We start from the raw sequence: 23,746 nt of genomic DNA, 5'->3' as shown, positions 1-23,746 counted from the left end.
CTGGCCAGTTTGTTTTGATTTTTAAACTAGGGCAAAAGATCGCAAAAATTCTATTTGTGCTGGACTTAATATGTGTTTAAAATTCTGTGATTTTTGCGCCGGTTTCGACAATTTGTCTAATTACGCCAAAAAATCCAGCCCAACCGAGCGGAAGCTCCAGACCCAAATACCTATTTGGATCAGTCACTAGGAGGTACTTGTTCACTGCTAACCATTTACTGGTGTTGGATTGACTAATAGACAATGCACATTAGTTAGCATAATTTATGAGGAAAGGTTGAGCCTATACTCATTGGAATTTAGAAGAATGAGAGGTGATCTTATTGAAACGTATAAGATACTGAGGGGGCTCGACAGGGTAGATGCAGAGAGGATGTTTCCCCTCGTGGGGAAATCTAGAACTCGGGGGCATAGTTTCAGAATAAAGGGTCGCCCTTTTAGAACTGAGATGAGGAGGAATTTCTTCTCTCAGAGTGTCGTAAATCTGTGGAATTCTCTGCCCCAGAGAGCCGTGGAGGCTGGGTCATTAAATACATTTAAGGTGGAGATAGACAGATTTTTGCAAGATTAGGGAGTGAAGGGTTATGGGGAGCGAGCGGGGAAGTGGCTTTGAGCCCAAGATTAGCCATGATCTTATTGAATGGTGGAGCAGGCTCGAGGGGCCAAGTGGCCTAATCCTGCTCCTATTTTATGTTCTTATTCTTAGGTGTCCATCTTGATTTGGTCAGATGTACGAGAAGCAATCCCGCTGATAATGGCAGAATCTGAACATTGAGGTCCGCCCCATCCCACCACCGTAATCATGAAGAACATGTACTTAATGCCCAAAGTATCAATATGATTTGTTTTATTTTACACAGGACACAATCTATTGTACAGGTCTAACCAAATTGCACAGTTGTACATCCTATAATATGAAACTAATCATGAATAAGATTAGCCAAAATATGTTTCTGAACTTTCTAAAAAAAAATATATAGATTAAAAATTCCTGGGTTTGCTTAAGTAATTAACTTTACAAACTTCCTCAAATGATCCTTCCTAAATGAAATTAAAATGGAGCGCTCACTCTTCCCACATCTTTACGTTTGTTTATATTGTCTAACCAACTTTTTTTTCTGCGTTCTTTCATTTTCTTCACAACTGAAGGTGTTGCCTTGTGCTGGGTGAAGGGACTGGGGTAGATTTTCAACTCTGCACCCGGGGATGAAGCTGAAATTGCAGATCGGCCGCCCGCTAAAGAGCCCGCCCGGGTGGCAAGCTAATAATCAACCCCACTACCTCGTGCTGGGTACCAGATACCGCCAGCCAGGCCCTCAACCAAATTGGCCGTGTGGCATGCGTGAGGTGAAACAGCGGATTCTCAAAGGCTATTTGACTGTCGGGGGGGGGGGGGGGGAGGGAATGTTCAGGCCAAGTCTAGTTCTGTTATTGATATCGGTATGCATACAGCTTCAGGCGGGAGTGACTGGACAGCAATCTGGAGTGGGAACTGTTGGCTGATTTTCCACTCAAACACTGGGACCAGCCCTTGTGCTGCCTGAGCCCCACCTGCACAGGCCGGGGGATTGAACCGGGAAACCTTGCTGGCCTGAATGCACCAGTTCACATTGAGCACCTAGCAACCGAGCTATCGGGCTCGGCAGCATTTTCTGTGGTAGCTTAATTTCTATAAAAAATAATTTTCCATTTCCTCAAATCCATGATAAGTAACAATTTCTTCTAAAATACAGGACAAATCGACACAGCTTGAAGACGATGCAGGTATAGTTTCCTCCGCTCAGTTTAAATTCATACTGGCCTTCCTGTGAGCAAAAGTTGGTTGAATTTAAAGCAGGAAAACTCACATTAGCTTACGGAGGTAGCCTTTCCTGGCAGTCCTTTATCCAGTGAGCCAGTCGGGAATGACAGTCAAGCTTAAACTTTAAGCACAAGCAAAAGACACTTTCCTAACCGGTAACTCATGCCCTGCCGCTCAGCATCATTCTAACCTCGGCCAAGACAATGTTAAGACTTTTGAAAAAAGGCAGTAATATTGGCGGAATGCTTTCGTCGTGTTCTGTCTTCAGTCGCTTGGATTGCTCGTCAATGCAGAACTGGTCGGTGATGAGCATTTTTACAGGGCATCCTGCCTGACTTCTGCATACACCATTTCACACTCTGCTCTTTGTTTTCGATTCACTGTTGGAGCTAAATTCACGGAGGCATAATGGATCTCCTCCTCTGGACGATTCTAGTCAGAGAGGCAGAAGAACATCATTTACTTAACACGTGAGAAATAGGAAGATAGGGGAAGAGGGCATAGGGGCCAGAGTTTCCCCCCCCCTTTGGTGCTTGTTGGCCTGTGATTTCCCTCTCTTTAAAACAGAACTGGCAGCAAAACACAGGCTGGCGAGCACAGAAGAGGGAAAATGCTGGACAGACTGTTTCTGTCTTTAAATATAAAATTGTTGCTTAACTTTGTATTTTAAAAAAGAAAGTCGGATGAGACGTTAACCCGAGGCCCCGTCTGCCCCCCTCAGGTGGACGTAAAAGATCCTGTGGCCCTATTTCAAAGAAGAGCTGGAGAGTTCTCCCCGGTGTCCTGGGGCCAATATTTATCCCTCAACCAACATCACTAAAACAGATTATCTGGTCATTGTCACATTGCTGTTTGTGGGAGCTTGCCGCGCACAAATTGGCTGCCACGTTTCCTACATTACAACAGTGACTACACTTCAAAAGTACTTAAGTGGCTGTAAAGCTCTTTGGGATGTCTAGTGGTCGTGAAAGGCGCTATATAAATGCAAGTCTTTTTATTTTAGTTGCATATTAAAACAAAGACTTCCGAGTAGCTTTATTGCTGCAATGTCATGTTGCACAAATTGAACACTTTAAAAACTAGCTACCCCCTAAGGCGACAGTTGTTTCTCTGGACCGACTAGCAATCTACAATGTTAATACCTCCAACCATTCCTTCCTCTCCTCTCTCTGATGGTTAAAGCTAGAAATTCTGAGCGTGTAAAGCCTGCAGACCTTGTATAATTAAACAGTTTAGCGTGGCGTTAAATTAGGTTTCTGCCTGGGTTGGCTGATTGACATGTCAATGTGAAAAGATGCTATGTAAATGCAGACTGTTCATAGAAAATTATGGCAAAAAGGAGGCCATTCGGTCCAACGCGTCTACGTGCCTATTCTGGGCACCACACTTTAGGAAGGACGTCAAGGCCTTAGAGAGAACTACTAGAAGAGGAGATTTACTAGAATGGTACCAGGGATGAAAGACTTCAGTTACATGTAGAGACTAGAGAAACTGGGGTTCATAGAAATCTATGGCACAGAATGAGGCCATTCGGCCCATCGTGTCTGCACTGGCTGAAAATAAACTATCCAGCCTAATCCCACTTTCCAGCTCTGGGTCAGTAGCCCTGTAGGTTACCACACTTCAAGGGCGTATCCAAGTACTTTTTAAATGTGATGAGGGTTTCTGCCTCTACCACCCTTTCAGGCAGTGAGTTCCAGGCCCCCACCACACTCTGGGTGAAAAAGTTCTCAATGCTCCTCTAATCCTTCTACCACTTACTTTAAATCTATGCTCCCTGGTTATTGACCTCTCTGCTAAGGGAAATAGGTCCTTTCTATCTAGGCCCCTCATAATTTTATACACCTCAATCAAATCTCCCCTCAGCCTCCTCTGTTCCAAAGAAAACAACCCCAGCCTATCCAATCTTTCCTCAAAGCTAAAATTCCCCAGACCTGGCAACATCCTCGTAAATCTCCTCTGCACCCTCTCTCGTGTTGTTGCAATTAGTTCTTCCTTACCTCTCTGCGGGTTGCACTTCCACTTGTTGACACCTGCTCGCCAGTCAATGTGAGAGCCCAACCTGATGGATTGAAATAAGAAGTATTTGTAAAAAGGGGAATGGGATTATCAGAAACCAACAACTCAACTAGACCTCAACACAAAAAGCAACATACTGCAGATGCTGGAAATCTGAAATAAAAACAGAAAATGCAGGAAACACTCAGCAGGTCAGGCAGCAATCTGTGGAGAGAGAAACCAGAGTTAACGTTTCAGGTCGATGAGCTTTTTTCAGAACTGGAAGATGTTTGAGATGAACAACTTTTAAGCAAGTACAGAACCAGGTCTGGGCGGTGGGAATAGGGAAAGAGCAAAATAGAGAGGTGTGTGATTGGGTGGAGTTGGGAGTGATTAGATGACAAAGGTGATGATGGTGCGAGGTAAAAGGAGGTGATAATGAGACAAGTATAGAAACAAAAGACGGATCTGGAGGAGGTGTAATTGGTTACAGCAGAATAGTAGTCAGATCGCATCTGTTGTACTATGAGGCTCGCCACTTATTATTCTAGATGGTACGCACAGTACTATAAAGTGAGTGACAGCAGTATTACTGTGGCTCGGTGGGTAGTACCCGCACCTTGGAGTCAGATGGTTGTAGGTTCAAGTCCCAGTCCAGAGACTTGAGCACAAAAATCTAGGCTGACACTCCCAGTGCAATACTGAGGGGGTGCTGCACTGTCGGAGGTGCCGTCTTTTGGATGAGACGTTAAACCGAGGCCCCGTCTGCTCTCTCAGGTGGATGTAAATTGATCCTTTGGCACTATTTCGAAGAATAGCAGGGGAGTTATCCCCGATGTCCTGGGCCAATATTTATCCCTCAACCAACATCACTAAAAAATAATGATCTGGTCATTATCACATTTCTGTTTGTGGGAGCTTGCTGTGCGCAAGTTGGCTGCCGCGTTGCCTACATTACAACAGTGACTGCACTTCAAAAAATACTCCACTGGCTGTAAAGGGCTTTGGGACGTCTGGTGGTCATGAAAGGCGCTATAGAAATGCAAGTCTGTCTGTTTTATTACTGATTATTAGTTAAGTATTCAGTGACATTAACATAGAAACATATAAGATAGGAGCAGGAGTAGGCCATTCGGCCCCTCGAGCCTGCTCCGCCATTCAATGCGATCATGGCTGATCATCCAAATTCAGTACCCGGTCCCTGCTTTCTCCCCATATCCCTTGATCCCTTTAGCCTTAAGAAATATATCCAACTCCTTCTTGAATATCTATCTATCTATAAAACGGTCTGTCTGTCTGTCCGTCTTTCTGTCTGTCCGTCCGTCTTTCTGTCTGTCCGTCTTTCCGTCTTTCTGTCTGTCTGTCTGGCTATACAATCAAAAGTTATAGAGCGTACCTACACATATGTTATATCAAAAGAAAGCTTATCATTAGGGGACTCTCACAGGTGTATTTACTTTTTGGTCAGACAAAAATTGTTCCGACTACACAAAAAAAGTTCAAAAAATGGCAACATTCTGCTCATTAGCGTTGAGTGACGTGATGGTTGACCAATCGTACAGGTGATTAACCTGATGGTTGACCAATCGGTGTGTCACAGGGGGGAGGTTCATTGCGTATGTGGGCGGGCCATCCTACAGGGGATAGCGTTGAGTGACATGATGGTTGACCAATCCTACAGTTGAGTGACCTGATGGTTGACCAATCGCTGCGTCACATTGCGTGTGTGGGCGGGCCTAATCCTTCTGACCTGAGGTGAGTGGCCGCCATCTTGATTCCTAGCTATTCATTTCTTTTTCCCACTTTCTGCGTGTTTCTTTTCAAATATAGATTTGCAGCAAAAAAAAAATTGGTTTTAAAAGAAAAAAAAAATCCTTTTCCAAAGGGGACTTGGGCTTTCCCCCCCCTCGCCGGTGGATGAGCTGCCTGCAGGCCTCGGCCTCCCCTCGCCAGCCACGCCCGAGCTAGGCACCGCCCGCCCCGCCCCGCGATTGCCGCCATCTTGGTAAAGGCTGGCGGCGCGGGACTGAGCCGAGCGTAGCCATCGCCGCCATCTTAGTAAAGGCGGGCGGGGCGGGAGTCAGCACGCGCGTCAACATCGGCCCGGAGCGCGACCTGAGCTAAGGTGAGTCCCGCCAGGCCTCACGCGCTAGGTCGCGTACCGGCCGGCTCTGAGGCACTGATCCACAGAGGGGGAGGGAGGGAGAGTCCGGCCGGGCCTCACGCGCTAGGTCGCGCACCGGCCGGCTCTGAGGCGCTGATCCGCGGAGGGGGAGCGAGGGGAGAGACAGGAGAGAGGGAGAGACAGGAGAGAGGGAGGGACAGGAGAGACAGGAGAGGAGGGGAGAGGGAGAGGGGGGAGGGAGGAGAGGGGGGAGAGGAGAGGGGGAGGGGCAGGGAGGGAGAGAGGGGGAGGGAGAGTGAGGAGAGGGGCAGGCAGGGAGAGGGGAGGGAGGGAAAGAGTGAGGGGGTGGGACAGGGAGGGAGAGCTCGCCGCCTTCCTTCCTTTGCAGGGGTCGATCGGGCCAGGCCTGAGGCGCTCTTTCCCCCCCCTCTCTCTCCAGACTAATCCCAAACTCAATCCAGCAGTCTCTCTCTCTCTCTTCTCCCCCCAGTCTCTCTCTTCTCCCCCCAGTCTCTCTCTTCTCCCCCCAGTCTCTCTCTCGCTCTCCCAACAACATGCCCTCAAAAAACCCTCGGCACCGCCGGGCACGCCAGCTAGTATTTAATATATTGGCCTCTACTGCCTTCTGTGGTAGAGAATTCCACAGGTTCACCACTCTCTGGGTGAAGAAATTCCTCCTAATTTCTGTCCTAAATGGCCTACCCCTTATCCTTAGACTGTGACCCCTGGTTCTAGACTCCCTGACCATTGGGAACATCCTTCCTGCATCTAGTCTATCCAGTCCTGTCAGAATTTTATAAGTTTCAATGAGATCCCCTCTCATTCTTCTAAACTCCAGCGAGTACAAGCCCAATCGACCCAATCTCTCCTCATACGTCATTCCTGCCATCCCAGGTATCAGCCTGGTGAATCTTCGCTGAACTCCTTCCATGGCAAGAACATCCTTCCTCAGATAAGGCGACCAAAAGATGTGGTCTCACCAAGGCCCTGTATAACTGCAGCAAGACATCCTTGTTCCTGTACTCAAACCCTCTCGCTACGAAGGCCAACATACCATTTGCCTTCTTAACTGCCTGATGCACCTGCATGCTTACCTTCAGCGACTGGTAACCCAGGTCTCGTTGCACTTCCCCTTCTCCCAATCTATTGCCATTCAGATAATAATCTGCCTTCCTGTTTTTGCCACCAAAGTGGATAACCTCACATTTATCCACGTTATATTGCATCTGCCATGCTTTTGCCCAATCACCCAACCTATCCAAATCATCCTGGAGTTTCTTGGCATCCTCCTCACAGCACACACGCCCACCCAGCTTTGTGTCGTCTGCAAATTTGGAGATATTACATCTAGTTCCCTTGTCTAGATCATTAATATATATTGTGAATAGCTGGGGTCCAAGGACCGATCCCTGCGGTACCCCACTAGTCACTGCCTGCCACTCGGAAAAAGACCCGTTTATTCCAACTCTTTGCTTTCTGTCTGCCAACCAGTTCTCTATCCAAGTCAATACCTTGCCCCCAATCCCATGTGCCTTAACTTTACACGCTAATCTCTTATGCGGGACCTTATCGAAAGCCTTCTGAAAGTCCAAATACACCACATCCACTGGTTCTCCCTTATCTATTTTACCAGTTACATCCTCAAAAAATTCCAGTAATTAGTCAAGCACGATTTACCTTTTGTAAATCCATGTTGACTTTGTCCGATCCTGTCACTGTTTTCCAAGTGCTCTGCTATTACATCTTTTATAATGGATGCTAGCATTTTCCCCACTACCGATGTCAGGCTTACTGGTCTGTCATTCCCCGTTTTCTCTCTACCACCTTTTTTGAATAGTGGGGTAACATTAGCTACCCTCCAATCGATGGATTCTGTATTCAGAAATATCAAGGGACACTGAAATAGGATGGTGCAGGCTAGATCAGGTAGAAACAGGCTGTCACATTAAATGTGTAACCACAAAGAATGTTAATATTTAGGAACCGACAGCTTCAAAACTTCTTCCAGTCACTAATAAGCGGAGATAAAGATCCATTCTTTCTGAAGTGCAATAGTAGTCATTTACTGTTTAAAAAATGACTTTCATACACTTCAATGTGCTAACACTGCCTTCTGTTATTTCCTATCACCTCACACCAACCCTACTCTAATCAAAAAGTGCAGCATTCCTTATTAAACAATAACAACAACTTGTATTTATATAGCGCCTTTAACGTAGTAAAACGTCCCAATGCACTTCACAGGAGCGGTAATCAAACAAAATTTGACACCTCGCCACATAAGGAGAAATTAGCGCAGATGACCAAAAGCTTGGTCAAAGAGGTAGGTTTTAAGGAGCATCGTAAAGGAGGAAAGAGAGGTGGAGAGGTTTAGGTTCAGGGCTTAGGGCCCAGGCAGCTGAAGGCACGGCCACCAATGGTGGAGCGATGAAAATCAGGGATGCTTAAGAGGCCAGAATTAGAGGAGCGCAGAGATCTCGGTGGAGTTGTGAACAATGCCATTTTAAAGACATACACAATGACTTTGGGTAATAGAGAGAGGAATGACCCCACTGTGATGAAGCACATGGAGTACGTCACTGCCCAAGAGACTCGAGATTCTTGAAGACTCTGCCCTGTGATAGGTGGAGCTCCGAATCCTGTCCAACTCGCAAGGGAACGCGGAGTGATCAAACTCCTTCATTCAATTTGGAAAATGTAATCAACTGAAGCCCAATTAATATTACATATTTGAAAGATGGAAATAAAAAGATCTAAAACAAAAACAGAAAAATAACAGAAATTCAGTCGGGATCTGAAAGAGAAAGGTATGGTGCCGGTCTGATGGGACGGGGCAAGGGGTCCGGTGGGACAGGGCAAGGGGGCCGGTGGGGCGGGGCCGGTAGGGCGGGGCCAGGGGTCCGGGGCCAGGGGTCCCGTGGGGCAGGGCAAGGGGTCCGGTGGGGCGGGGCCCGTGGGGCAGGGCCAGGGGTCCGATGGGACAGGGCAAGGGGTCCGGTGGGGCAGGGGCAGGGGTCCGGTGGTGCGGGTCCGGTGGGACAGGGCAAGGGGTCCGGTGGATGATCTCTGCCAGAAACCTTACCCTGTTGGACCTGCCATGCAATTCCAGCAATTTCTGTTTATTTAAAATGTTACAACAGCTGTGCCCAGAATTCTCAGCCATGTACATAGTGCAGAGGCCGACACTGTTAACTTTAAAATACAAAAAACTTTAAAATACAAAAAACTATAATAATAGATTTACATAGAGAACATTCAAACAGATGCAGTCCTCTATAAAATGACACGACCAAATACAGTTACATAAAATCAACAGAGGTATGGGGGGTCATTGTAAAGTTGAACCTCTCTGTCCCACCCTCTCATCCCCCCCCCCCCACCACGCAGGCGAGGGCTCATCCTGTCGAAGTGGGAGCAATGCCCAGCTGATTTTATCTGGCGGGCCGCGTTTAAATGAAGCGAGGCTGACCCCACCTGAACCTGGCGGGAACGGCCCTTACTGACGGGGCAGACTGGTAAGCTGCTCCACAAAGCGCTCTGCAGACACAAGTGCCGGAAGTGATGAAAGTATTAGCGTGCACCCAAACACATGCCATTTGCATCAAGTCACTAACCGCCCGAGCGCCAACCCATAGTGACTGACATGAATCAGTCATTCATGAAAGAAAGACTTATGAAATAATACTGAGCGGCCTGCGGGTGGCGCTGTCCAGGGAGAGTATAAATACTCGGGCACGGGCCCAGCTTGCGCAGGACATTCTTAACAGGAACTAGCGAAGGACACAACTAGACCTCCATGTTGTAAAACAGTTGATTAAAGCTTTGTTTAACGCTTAGACCACGTGCCTAGTAGTTTTTGTACGTCAGTGACTTTTTTCCTTAAACAGCTTTACTCACTTTGCTGCTTCTACGAGACGATCCCCCGGTGGCAGCAGCAAAGCTGGTGTTGGTAGGCTGGTGCGGCTGATCTTGCGACCCTGGCGATGCTTGCGGCCGGTGACTTCTGGGAGTGCGGGCCCGCGCGGGCACGGCTGCAGACGGGGGCGTCTTGGCTGTGGCCGGGGCGGTCTGGCTCCTCGGCACCATGGCGGGTAGTGGCTGAGGGGGCGGCGAGAGAGCAAACGGGCCGCGAGCGAGGACAACGCCCTCCTGCCCCGCGGCGCTCCCGTTGCTCCCGTGGGGCTTCAGCTCCTCGCTCCCACTGACCTGAGGGAGAGCAGACTGCAGCAGATGGGTGACCCGTTCAAAGCCCTTGTCCACGTGGTCCACCAGACTATCCATCTGGCACACCAGTCTCTCCAAGGAGGAGCAGACGTTGGAGCCCAGAGACTGGATGGCGGCCGTCTGAGTTTTCATCAAAGCTTCAATGGTTGGGGAGGCGGATTCCATCCGAGAGGGCTCGTTTGCAGCATCCCTGGAGGTGGTTGCACTTTCCAGGGTGGACTGCAACGTGGAAATGACGTGAGACACAACTCCACACATGGCGGAAGTGGACTCCTCCATACTTTCGGACATGGTGCTTAAAGTCTTTGGCAGGCCCTCCAGCACATCGTACAGTCGATGGTGTGCCTCAAGCATTTTCCTTTTCATAGCTGGATCCCGGAAGTCCGCATCTCGGTCCCACTCAGCAGAGCTAGAGGAGGACATCGCCCTCCGGCGGGTCACCTCCTGCCCTGTCCCTGCCACCTGTACCTGCTCCTGCTCTTGCTCCTGCTCTTGCTCCTGCTCTTGCTCCTGCTCCTGCTCTTGCTCTTGCTCCTGCTCTTGCTCTTGCTCCTGCTCTTGCTCTTGCTCCTGCTCCTGCTCTTGCTCCTGCTCTTGCTCCTGCTCTTGCTCCTGCTCCTGCTCTTGCTCCTGCTCTTGCTCTTGCTCCTGCTCCTGCCCATGCGTGCTGAATGTTTCAGCAGGTGCGGGCCCCTCTAATTCACTCTCTGTCCCATCCGGGGTGGGAATCTCCGAGCTGCTGCTTTGGAGGGATGCAGTGACCGACTCTGCTCTTTTCGGAGGGATGTCCTCCTCCAAGATTTCTGGTTTAACAGCTTTTTGAGGAGGTGGTTGGGGCGGAGATGGAGCTGCAGGGGGGGACAAAAAAAGGAAAAAAGAATTAGGTTGGCAATGAAAGCTGAGGTTTTGAAGTTGGCTGCAATTGGTTTGTGGAGCACGAAAGGGTACAATGAAGAGCAGTCACCTTGCTTGGAGAAGCCACCAGCCTCGCCATCTCCAATGGAGAGTGCTCTGGATGTCCCACTTATATCCATAGCCGCCTGCTCCACCTGGGTGAGAGCCACGGTGTCAGCTGTTCCTCCACCGATCTTACTTCTCATGTTGTGCGCTGCCTTCTCCTGCAGAACGAGAGAGAGAGAGAAAGAGAGACATCAGTGGCGACCGAGAAGGCAGATGGCCCAGGTGTAGGGATTCGGCAGAGAGGGGAAAAGAAGCAAATGGCGAGAGAATGGGAATGTCACGAGTAGGAAGTAAGTGGCCTGATTGTGAATGGAGGAAGAAGACACGAGGAGAGGGGCAGGTTCAGGAACCTACTGCAGATTTGACTGGGCTTACATAGAAACATAGAAGATAGGAGCAGGAGTAGGCCATTCGGCCCTTCGAGCCTGCTCCGCCATTCAACGAGATCATGGCTGATCATCCAAACCCTAGCACCCGGTCCCTACACCGACAGCCATCCCACCCAAGCCCTATCCCCGTAACCCCACGTATTTAATCCCCCCTAACACTAAGGGTCAATTTTTTTTATCATGGCCAACCTAACCCGCACATCTTTGGACTGTGGGAGGAAACCGGAGCACCCGGAGGAAACCCACGCAAACACGGGGAGAATGTGCAAACTCCACACAGACAGTCACCCGAGGCCGGATTTGAACCCGGGTCCCTGGTGCTGTGAGGCAACAGTGCTAACCACTATGCCACCATGCTGCCCATTTGTGAAAAGGATTGTGAAAAGAATTGATAGGGTAGAGAATTTTTTTTCTGCTGGTGGGGGAGTCTAAGACACGGGGACATAACCTTAAAATCAGAGCCAGGAGAGAAATTAGGAAAGACTACTTCGCAAAAGACTTCATCTTTCGGATTAGACGTTAAGCCGAGGCCCCGTCTGCCCGATTAGGTGGACGTAATATCATAGCACTATTTCGAAGAAGAGCAGGGGAGTTCTTCCCTGGTGTCCTGGGGCCAATATTTATCCCTCAATCAACATTACTAAAAGTAGATTATTTGGCCATCATCACATTGCTTTTTATGGGAGCTTGCTGTGCATAAAACACTTTGGGACTTCCCGGGGTCGAGAAAGGCCCTATATAAATGCAAGTCTTTCTTTCAAAGGGTGGTAGAAGTGCGTAACTCTCTCCCCAAAAAAGCAGTAGATGCTAGCTCAATTAATAATTTTAAATCTGAGATCGATAGATCTTTGCTAGCCGAGGGGATTCAGGGATACTGAGTATTATGGGATATTAAGTTGGATGGAGTTAAGATACAGATCAGCCATGATCTCACTGAATGGCGGAACAGGCTCGAGGGGCTAAATGGCCTCCTCCTGTTCCTATGAATCATGGAATGGTTACAGCACAGAAGAAGGCCATTCGGCCCGTCGAGCCCGTGCCGGCTCTCTGCAAGAGCACTTCAGCTAGTCCCACTCTCCCGCCCTTTCCCCGTAGCCCTGCAAATGTATTTCCTTCAGGTACTTATCCCAACTCCCTTTTGAAAGCCGCGATCGAATGGGCCTCCTATCGGGCAGTGCATTCCAGATCCTAACCACCCGCTGCGTAAAAAAAAATTCCCCCCTTTGGTTCTTGGTGAGAAAAGCATGTTGTAAGGGAAGGCAACAAGGCGAGTGTGTGTCAGGAGTGTGTGGTTCAGTGTGCCCCTGTGATTGCTGGTGAGGGTTGTGATGGGGTGGGTGGGGGTTAGTGACTGGTCTGCCTGCTGTAGGATGGAGAGGGGTTGTGGGGGGGGTGGGGGGCTGAAGAATGTGATCAGTTGCAATGCAACAGATGCAAAGAAAAAGAGAGGCTTGCATTTGCAGGAAGGAGGAGGGGCGGACAGGAGAAGCTTCACTCACCCTGGCGGATCTAGTGAGATCGTTGAATCTCTTCCTGCACTGGATCCAGGTCCTGGGAGTGACACTCAGCCGACTGACTTCCTCTGCCACTTCAACCCAGGCTTTCTTTGAGAGGCTGCTGTGCACCTTCTTGCCACTGGCTGGGAAAAGCATTTTCCCCCTGGTTCTGACGGCAGCCACCATCACCTCCAGGGAGGTGTCTGAGAACCTGCGGGCAACTTTGCCCCTCCTCGCAGCCATGCCGGGGGCGGCCGGGGGAAACCGAAACAAGATTGAGGATTCGGTACAATGCAAAAACGCCTCCTTTAAGCGCTGCATGCACCCTTTAAATATGCTACTCGGAGGAGGGGGGGGTGGTGAACTACCGCCGGAAATTGCGCGAAAAAGTGGGCGGGCGGAATGTGGAGGCGTTGGATCCGCCAATCAGCTCAGAATCGGAGCGGGGTGGTTGCTGCAAATCCGGTAGTTAAAATCCACCGGCTGTTTGCTCCGAATGCATCTTCCGGCAGCGAGCCCGCCCCGGGTTAAAATCGGAGCCGCACCCCGCCCGCCAGCCGCCAGCTCCCCGTCTGGCCAGTTGCAAACTGCGGGGAAGGGGGTTGAAAGGGGTCGGTAATCCTCCGGCACAGAAGTTCCTCTCACTCACTCGCTCCCAGATTGCAACAAGATGTCCAAATCCCCTGGCTCCTGAAATAGCCCATCGAAGAGTTTTAAAAATTATTTGCACAAGAATCGCAGCTCCACATTGCACGGTCTATTCTCTTATTTTTAAATAAACACAGACACAATCCAACCTTTGAATGCAAAAAGGTAAAAAGAGAGCGAGAACCCGGAACCCACCTTTCTTCAGCTGCCTGACATGGACCATCGCCGCCAGCAGCAGCAGGAGTGAAATTGCAGCCAGGACGATGAAATAAACAGCCTGGGAGGCGAGCCAGCCCGGGCACCCAGTGCTGCTGTCGGTAGGAGGTGGGACAGTCCAGGAGTCTTCAGAGGATCCGGGCTCTGAAACCCAAACAACAGCCCCATCAGATCCCAGGGCACGAACCCCCAGGGGTTTAGGAGACCAACAGCTGTAGTTAGACACAAGCAAAATACTGCGGATGCTGGAAATCTGAAACAGATTAGATTCTGAAATACATCTCCTAACTTTTTCCAGTCCTGACAAAGGTGGCATAGTGGTTAGCACTGTTGCCTCACAGCGCCAAGGACCCGGGTTCGAATCCGGCCTCGGGTGACTGTCTGTGTGGAGTTTGCACATTCTCCCCGTGTTTGCGAGGGTTTTCTCCGGGTGCTCCAGTTTCCTCCCACAGTCCAAAGATGTGCGGGTTAGGTTGATTGGCCATGATAAATTGACCCTTAGTGTTAGGGGGATTAAATACGTGGGGTTACGGGGATCGGGTGGGATATGTGTCGGTGCAGGCTCGATGGGCCGAAATGGCCTCTATCTGCACTGTGGGGTTTCTGTGATTCTGTGATTCTGTGATCCATCGACCGGAAACGTTAACTCTGTTTCTCTCTCTCCGCAGATGCTGCCTACATAGAAACATAGAAACATAGAAGATAGGAGCAGGAGTAGGCCATTCGGCCCCTCGAGCCTGTTCTGCCATTCAATGAGATCATGGCTGATCACAGAATCACAGAAACCCCACAGTGCAGATAGAGGCCATTTCGGCCCATCGAGTCTGCACCGACACATATCCCACCCGATGCCCGTAACCCCTACACCAACACATATCCCACCCTATCCCCGTAACCCCACGTATTTAATCCCCCTAACACTAAGGGTCAATTCATCCAAACTCAGTACCCAGTCCCTGCTTTCTCCCCATATCCCTTGATCCCTTTAGCCTTAATAAATATATCCAACTCCTTCTTGAATATGCCTGACCTGCTGAGTATTTCCAGCAATATTTAGATATTTTAAAAATATTTTTAATATTCTGATATCCTCCAGCAAAAGAACAAGACTTTTAACTGTTAAACTTCGCCGGATCAGATGTTAGTGATAGCTGATTCTGTTAAGTTTATAAATCTTCGGGCCGGTGCCTTTAATGCTGGAGGCGCTCCTACAATACAGCGACAGAAAACGTTTCAATCGGGCTACATTTCAGATGAGCGCGGCCCTTTCCAACTCTAATCCTCCTTTCGCGTCACAGGCAACTTTAAGAAGAAAACTTCAATAGATTCGAACTATTTGGGCCACTGGGTTCAGAACTCGGGGGCACAGTTTTAGAATAAAGGGTCGCCCTTTTAGAACTGAGATGAGGAGGAATTTCTTCTCTCAGAGGGTCACTGGACCCAACGCATAAAATTATTTCCTACCCTGAACTCGACAGCGGAAGCAGACTGGTCCAAAATACTTGCCCCACTATCAATTCCATCTCTTTAGTTTTAAAAATGTGCAGCGAGCGAAAGAAAGAGATAGCCATTGTCTCTCACAGTGCAATCGATCAGAGGACTCCAGGGACAAAAAGAGACACAGATAATGCTGGAACTACACAGCAAACACAACACCTGAAAAGAGAAAATAGACGTTGAGGTTTCTCTTGTAGACCCTAACCCTAAACTGAAGACTCCAACACCCAAATCATTCATCCATCAGTTTCTCTGATCCTGGCCATTCTGCTATAAGAACGTAAGAAATAGGAGCAGGAGTCGGCCATACGGCCCCTCGAGCCTGCTCTGCCATTCAATAAGATCACGGCTGATCTTTGACCTCAACTCCACTTTCCCGCCCGATCTCCATATTCCCTGATTCCCTTAGAGTCCAAAAATCTATCGATCTCAGCCTTGAATACACTCAACTATTCAGAATCCACAGCTCTTTGAGGTCGAGAATTACAAAGATTCACAACCCTCTGAGTGAAGAAATTCCGCCTCATCTCAGTCTTAAATGGTCGACCCTGGTTAATTCCTGAGATGAGGGGCTTGACTTATGAAGAAAGGTTGAGCAGGCTGGGCCTATACTCATTGGAATTTAGAAGAATGAAAGGTGATCTTATTGAAACATATAAGATACTGAGGGGGCTCGACAAGGTAGATGCAGGGAGGATGTTTCCCCTCGTGGGGAAATGTAGAACTCGGGAGCACAGTTTTAGAATAAAGGGTCGCCCTTTTAGAACTGAGATGAGGAGGAATTTCTTCTCTCAGAGGGTCGTAAATCTGTGGAATTCTCTGCCCCAGAGAGCTGTGGCGGCTGGGTCATTAAATAGAAATATAGAAGATAGGAGCAGGAGTAGGCCATTCGGCCCCTCAAGCCTGTTCCGCCATTTAATGAGATCATGGCCGATCATCCAAATTCAGTACCCTGTCCCTGCTTTCTCCCCATATCCCTTGATCCCTTTAGCCTTAAGAAATATATCTAACTCCTTCTTGAATATATTTAATAAGTTGGCCTCAACTGCTTTCTGTGGTAGAGAATTCCACAGGTTCTGGGTACATTTAAGGTGGAGATAGACAGATTTTTACAAAATAAGGGAGCGAAGGGTTATGGGGAGCGGGCAGGGAAGTGGCTTTGATCAGCCATGGTCTTATTGAATGGCGGAGCAGGCTCGCGGGGCCAAGTGGCCTATTCCTGCCCCCTCTTCCTTATGTTCGTATGACCCCTTATCCTGAGACTATGCCTCCTAGTTCTAGACTCTCCAGCCAGGGGAAACAACCTCTCAGCATCTACCCTGTCAATCCCCTTCAGAATCTTGTATGTTTCTTTGTTTCCCTCAGGTTCTGTTTTTGAGTCTTTATGGATCCTTGGTGAATTACCAATCTGGGCCTGGTGTGATTCTGGAAACAGCCAGCCTCTTGTGGTTAGGGGTTAGGAGAGGCTTAAGCCTTGTTTTTAGAATTTGTGCTGTACCTGGGCCATCAGCCATGGTGACATTCATAACCTTACTTTGACAGACAAGAAAGAACTTGCATTTACATAGCTCCCTTCACAACCTCCGGATTGTAGGGGGTTTTGGTTTGGAGTTTTTGTCTGATCAGTCAGTCGTGTGCCTGAGCTGCCCCAGCCCCATGCGGTTTGAATCGCTCCCCCCTTTTTAGTTCTGAGCTCCGGACTTATTTACGAGTAGCGATATAGACAAACGAGACCAGTGGTTCGGTGCAAAGAAAACCAATGTTTATTAAAATAGAGAAATAATTATTATACAGAGAAAATCACTATGGATGCAACACAATTACACTTAGCGGGGGAGGAGAAACGGACACATCGAGGGAAAATGACTAAAATGACAATTTTAGCAATCCCCTTAATTCCCACCCTTTACACCTATCTAGGCTGTCTTGTGATGGGCCAGAAAATTGATGCTCACCAGTCTAGGATGTTGGAACACCTGCTCCGTTTCCCGTTGCCTGCGGATGTTTTTAGGGTTTTCACCGCCCAAAACAGAGATACCCCAGTGATTTAAATGTAACTGCGGGTATCCCGCTTCCCTGGATGGGCTCTTCATCGATGATCCTCTTGATGGTAAGGCAGGGCACCGGAGTCGAGGTGGGAGAGAGAGAGAGAGAGATGGCTTCCCGAGGGACTAGTTATACCCTTCCTGGTAGCCCTTATCTCTCGCCAGATCAGCTTGTTTCTTTGTCTGACCTGGACGTGTTGAAGCTTATACAAAGGAAACGGATCTGGGCCCATCGACCTGGATGGCCGGTTAATCGGTTTTTAAATGTCTCATAAGTGTCCCCCCTTTATCCAACTGGTTTTGTGATGGGGCCATCCCAGCTTGAATACCCCGTTGATCATTTGCAAACAGTGCTGATGTCCTCTAACAAAGGTCTGAACGCAGCTATTACATATTGATTGACTGTGCAAACGGCCTTGATGGGTTTTAATCAGAGGCCCGAATGCCACTGGTTTGCTTCTCATGCATAAATGCAGAAGGTTTGTCTGCCTTCTAATTTCTGGAAAGTTCTTTCTTTGTCAGCCCAAAACTGAAACTTACAGGCCTTGGCCATGAGGTTGACCGCAGCCATCTTGTTGAGCCCTGGAGCCCTGGATTTTAAACTCAGTCCAGCCAGGGTTTCTTCAATAAGCCAAAAGTAAATCTTCGGGGGAGACATGAAATTTGCGAATCCTTTCAGTATGTCCCAAAGCTCTTCACAGGAAACTGAGTTTTGTTTAACGTGCAGTCACTATTGTAAATTAGGGAAAGAGGGCAGATAATTTGTGCACAGCAAGGACCCACAAACAGAAATGAGATAAATGGCCAGACCATCTGTTTTTGGTGGTATTGGTTGAGGTAATAAACACTTGGGCTGGTGCCCCTGCTCTTCTTCAATAGTGTGAAGCCATATTTTACTTCTTAGTTTAACATCTCATCTGAAAGTTCGCACCTTTAAAGTGCTGCACTGAAATGTCAGCCTGGATTAATCACTCAAGTCTCTGACGAGGGACTTCAACCTACCACCTTCTGACTCAGAGGCAATAACAGCAATTTGCATTTATATAGTGCCTTTAACGTAGTAAAACATCTCAAGGCGCTTCACAGGAGCAGAACAAAATTGGACACCATGCCTAATAAGGAGATATTAGGTTAAGTGACCAAAAGCTGAGTCAAAGAGCTGGATTTTAAGGAGCGTCTTAAAGGAGAGAGAGGCAGAGAGGTGGAGTGGTTTAGGGAGGGAATTCCAGAACTCAGGGCCCGGGCAGCTGAAGGCACGGCCACCAATGGTGGAGCGATTAAAATCAGGGATGTGCAAGAGGCCAGAATTGGAGGACTCAGAGATCTCTGAGGGTTGTAGGGCTCGAGGAGGTTACAGAGATAGGGAGGGTGGGGGCAGGGGGGGGGGCGAGGCCAAGGAGGGATTTGAAAACAAGGATGAGAATTTTAAAATCGGGCCGTTGCTGGATCGGGAGCCAATGTAGGTCAGCGAGCGCAGGGATGATGGGTGAATGGGACATGGTGCGAGTTAGGACACGGGCAGCCGAGTGTTGGATGAGTTCAAGTTTATGATAGAATCATAGAATCATAGAATAATACAGCACAGAAGGGGACCATTCAGCCCATCGCGCCTGTGCTGGCTCTTTGGTAGAGTTAGCCAATTAATCCCACTCCTCTGCTGTTTCCCCATAGCCCTGTATTTTTTTTCCCTTCAAGTATTTATCCGATTCTCTTTTGAAGGCTACTGTTGAATCTGCCTCCACCGCCCTTCAGGCAGCGCATTCCAAATCCTAACCACTCAATGCGTAAAAAAATGTTTCCTCACATCGCCTCTATGGAGGGAAGAAAGCTACCACCAAACCAAAGCTGACACCTAATTTAGGATTATGTTTTAAATGAAAAAACTAAAAGAGTCTACCAGGCTACATTTAATTCAATATCTCAGCTGAGGTGAAGATCACTTTCAGAACATAAGAAATAAGAGCAGGAGTAGATCATACGGCCCCTCGAGCCTGCTCCGCCATTCAGTAAGTTCATGGCTGATCATCGACCTCAACTCCACTTTCCCGCCCGCTCTTCATATCCCTTGATTCCCCTAGAGTCCAAAAATCTATCGATCTCAGTCTTGAATATACTCAAAGACTCAGCATTCACAGCCTTCTGGGGCAGAGAATTCTGAAGATTCACAACCCTCTGAGTGAAGAAATTCCTCCTCATCTTGGTCTTAAATGGCCGACCCCTTATCCTGAGACTATGCCCCCTAGTTCTAGACACTCCAGCCAGGGGAAACAACCTCTCAGCATCTACCCTGTCAATCCCCCTCAGAATCTTGTATGTTTCAATGAGATCACCTCTCATTCTTCTAAACTCCAGAGAGTATCGGCCCATTCTACACAATCTCTCATCATAGGACAGCCCTCCCATCCCAGGAATCAATCTAGTGAACCTTCGTTACACCGCCTCCAAGGCAAGTATATCCTTCCTTAGGTAAGGAGACCAAAACTGTGCACAGTACTCCAGGTGTGGCCTCACCAAGGCCCTGTGCAATTGTAGCAAGACTTCCTTACTCTTATACGCCAAGCCCCTTGCAGTAAAGGCCAACATGCCATTTAGGTATCAATTACACAACATAATCCACTTCTTCGGCTACTCTCCAGCTCTATAGCTTCTTTAGGTCACGTTCTTTTGACATCTAGGGCACAATAGCGTCAAAAGTTTAAAAATATATTTTCTTTATCGGAGTTAAAAACAAAGCGAAAGGCTAAAAGCAGCGTGTCATTCTGTACCATGACAGGACGTATCAGGGTGCTTTTCTCAATAAGGGCTGGAAGAAGTGTCACCGTAAACCAGTTAACTTCTAGATCAATTCAAGAACGTTTTAAGGAGCACGGTTTCTGGATGCCCCTCATCAAGCTTCAAACATGAACCTACAAAGATGTCTTACGTACAAATCTCAATTATTGCCTTGAAAAAAACTAGTAACTGCTGGAGATACAGGGAGGGCCAATCAGCATCTGTAGAGATTAAAGGCAAGTTAACACAGAGTAAAACCCTTCTAAGTAGCGAACTACACTTCAAAAATGCCTCATTGGCTGTGGAGCGTTTTGGGATGTGAGAGGTGCTACATAAATGCAAGTTCTTTCTTTCTTGAAGAAGAGTTCTACTGAAATCTTAACTTACCTTTACTCTCCACACATTCTGACTGACCTGCTGCGTATTTCCAGCATTTTTCTGTTTTGGTTTCAAATTTCAAGCTTTTGCAGTTTTTATTCAATCAATTTGTACTTTGTGGGTTCAAGTCCCACTCCAGGGACTTGAGCACAAAAATCTAGGCTGACGCTCCCAGTGCAGTGCCGAGGGAGCGCTGCACTGTCGAAGGTGCCGTCTTTCAGATGAGACGTTAAATCGAGGCCCCGTCTGCCCTCTCAGGTGGACGTAAAAGATCCCACGGCACTATTTCGAAGACGAGCAGGGGAGTTCTCCCCGGTGCCCTGGCTAATATTTATCCCTCAACTAACATCACTAAAAAACAGATTATCTGGTCATCATCACATTGCTGTTTGTGGGAGCTTGCTGTGTGCAAATTTTCTGCCGCGTTTCCTACATTACAACAGTGACTACACTTCAAAAAGTACTTCATTGGTTATAAAGCACTTTGGTCATGAAAGGCGCTATAGAAATGCAAGACTTTCTTTTTTTCCCTTTCAGTTATTGCGTTGCTCAGCTGCGTCCTTGTTGCTTGTTATTTCTCAAAGCACTGTTTCGCTAACTATGCACGATTTCCTGATAGGTTACTTCCTAAGTGGTCCAGTCTCTGATTGAAGATGCCCTGGTGTCACCAGAACGTCACTAATTCTTGGTTGGAATCGCAACCCTAATCTGAAGGGAGGGCTGAGCTGCTCTATATTCTCAGCTCGACGGATATGATCTCCACGATGGAAAAAAGTCTGTTATTTTTGTTGTCAGTTGGATAAATGATGCCGGTTCTCCATCAGTTCCTGTAATCTGATCATGCGGCTTGGGTCCTTTCAATCGATTGGAAAAAGTGACAACTCAATGCGTAGATCAGAGCAAACATTCAACTAACAGGACAACACGTAGGAATTGCTAGATGAAAACAGACCCAGGCCTATCTCGTTGGCCTTCTACCATCCTGGTAGTCACATGATACAATGATAATGGAGCAGTTGACTAACCACAGTAATCAATCTTTATCAATTAGTCTACAACAGACCCAGAAACTACACAAGGAAAATCTCAGTGGTGGAGAGATTTGGGAAGAATAGTCACCTTTCCCTCCCAAGCATGCTACACTTGCTGTATGTCATGTCTCAACTGACTCATATACCCTATTCCAAAATGCTATTTTTCTCAAACAAATTTATCAAATTTACATTTGAATGAAATCGACACGAACTGCTTCCACCGTTTCCCTAGGGAGCCTGTTCCATAGATTGACCACTTGCTCACTGGAATAATGGCCCCGATATTTACGGGGAGGTGGGGCAGCTGCAAATGGCCAGGGAACGCCTCGAGGCTGCGGACACAAAGGCCCTGCCGAATTTAGCGGCAGAACTTCATTATCATTTTTTTCTTCCATTTCAGAATGAACAGGCTGGCCGGCTGCCGGGCGGGAAAACAGCCAGAGGATGGGCTCCAGCTATGGGGGGGGGGGTGGGGCGGGAAGCGGCTGGAGACTGGGGTTTAGAGGGGGGAGAGAGAGGTCATCATGAGAGGGGAGAAGGCCAGAGATCGGTGCTTGAGGGGGGTCGAGAGAGACCATTGCGTGAGGGGGGAAGGCTGGAGATCGGGGCATGAGGTGGGGGCGTGTGGGGGAGGTCAGCCATGATATCAGCGTTGTGTCGGGGGGGCGGGGGGGGGTGGGGAGAGATCATGAAATGCAGTGAAAATGGCGGCAGGCGTGTGCGTGGCGGGTTGCGGTTACGTTCCCCATTTTTTCTTTTTTAACCCTTTCCCGCCCATCACGGAGGGTGGGTGGAGGGGATAATAACGAGGCCAATATTCCCACCAATAATTTTGAATTTACCTCCCTTCAAGCGCAGGCCGCACTGTTCCCTTTGCCTTCTTGATGGCCTAATCTACTTGCACTGTCACCTTTACTGTGCTTTGTATTACAAAGTTACAAAGTATTTACAAAGCACAGAAACTGGCCATTCGGCCCAACTGGTCCGTGCCGGTGTTTATGCTCCACACGAGCCTCCTCCCACCCCCTCTTCAACTCACCCCATCAACATGCCCTTCTATTCCTTTCTCCCTCATGTACTTATTTAGCTTCCCCTTAAATACATCGATGCTATCCGCCTCAACCACTCCCTGTGGTAGCGAGTTCCACATTCTAACCACCCTCTGGTTATAGAAGTTTCTCGTGAGTTCTCTATTACATTCATTAATGACTATTTTATATTTAGAGCCCCGTAACTGGAAACATCTTCTCTATGTCTACCCTATCAAACCCTTTCATAATCTTAAAGACCTCGATCAGGTCACCCCTCAGCCTTCCCCTTTCTAGAGAAAAGAACCCCAGCCTGTTCAATCTTTCCTGATAGGTACAACCTCTCAGTTCTGGTATCATTCTAGTAAATCTTCTTTTTGCACCTTCTCAGGTGCCTCTATATCCTTTTTGTAATATGGAGATCAGAACTGTGCACAGTTACTCTAAGTGTGGTCTAACCAAGGTTCGATACAAGTTTAACGTCACTTCTCTACTTTTCAATTATATTCCTCTAGAAATGAACCTCAGTGCTTGTTTTTTTTTTTAAATGCCTTATTAACCTGCGTCGCCAATTTTAGTGATTTGTGTAACTGTACCCTGAGATTCCCCTGTTCCTCTATCCCATTTAGACACTTGTTCCCAAGGAGTATGTGGCCTCTTTATTCTTCCTACCTAAACATACTATCTCACACTTATCTATATTGAAGTTCATTATCCGATTACACGCCTATTCTGTAAGTTTATTAATGTATTTTGTCACAGTCCTCCTCTGTAGTAACTACACCCCCCCAAATTTGGTGTCATCTGCAAATTTTGAAATTGCAATTCTACAGTTCTAATCGTTTATGTAAATGGTGAAAAACAGTGGTAACAGCACCGACCCCTGTGGAACACCACTTCCCACCATTTCCCAGTCTGAGTACTGTAACTACTTTTAACCCCTGCTCTCTGTTTTCTGTTTTGTAGCCAGCTTGCTGTCCATTCTGCTACTTGTCCCCTGACTCCACATGTTCTGACCGTAGTCAGGAGTCTACTATGCGGTACCTTACTGAAGGCTTTTTGGAAATCCATATATATTCCGTCTACTGCATTATCCTTATGTACCCTTTCTGTTACTTCTTAAAGGAATTCAGTA

At 47.9% G+C, this 23,746-nt stretch overlaps 1 protein-coding gene across 1 annotated transcript; it reads right to left on the bottom strand.

Moving 5' to 3' along the window:
- Nucleotides 1-830: 830 nt before the first annotated feature.
- On the bottom strand, nucleotides 831-13,811 carry LOC147099033 (uncharacterized). Its single transcript, XM_085969577.1, has 5 exons — nucleotides 12,997-13,811; nucleotides 11,113-11,266; nucleotides 9,822-10,996; nucleotides 3,802-3,863; nucleotides 831-2,233 (listed from the first exon to the last, which is right to left on the bottom strand). The coding sequence occupies exons 1-4, from the start codon at nucleotides 13,312-13,314 to the stop codon at nucleotides 3,846-3,848; spliced, it is 1,665 nt and encodes a 554-aa protein (XP_085825703.1). The 5' UTR covers nucleotides 13,315-13,811; the 3' UTR covers nucleotides 831-2,233; nucleotides 3,802-3,845.
- Between the last annotated feature and the right edge of the window lie 9,935 nt (nucleotides 13,812-23,746).

The sequence above is a fragment of the Somniosus microcephalus genome, chromosome 28 (genome assembly GCF_052327205.1).
Source record: "Somniosus microcephalus isolate GS21.2 chromosome 28, FLI_Smic_1.0, whole genome shotgun sequence".
NCBI lineage: Eukaryota > Metazoa > Chordata > Chondrichthyes > Squaliformes > Somniosidae > Somniosus > Somniosus microcephalus.
This window is presented reverse-complemented; position numbering and strand designations above follow the sequence as displayed.

Excerpts from the sequence above, each read along its gene's own strand:
- LOC147099033 (XM_085969577.1), bottom strand. The coding sequence starts at position 13,314 with ATGCAGCGCTTAAAGGAGGCGTTTTTGCATTGTACCGAATCCTCAATC. Across the intron at positions 11,267-12,996 it reads ATCTCACTAGATCCGCCAGG|GAGAAGGCAGCGCACAACAT; the intron begins GTGAGTGAAGCT and ends CTCGTTCTGCAG. Across the intron at positions 10,997-11,112 it reads TGGTGGCTTCTCCAAGCAAG|CTCCATCTCCGCCCCAACCA; the intron begins GTGACTGCTCTT and ends CCCCCCCTGCAG.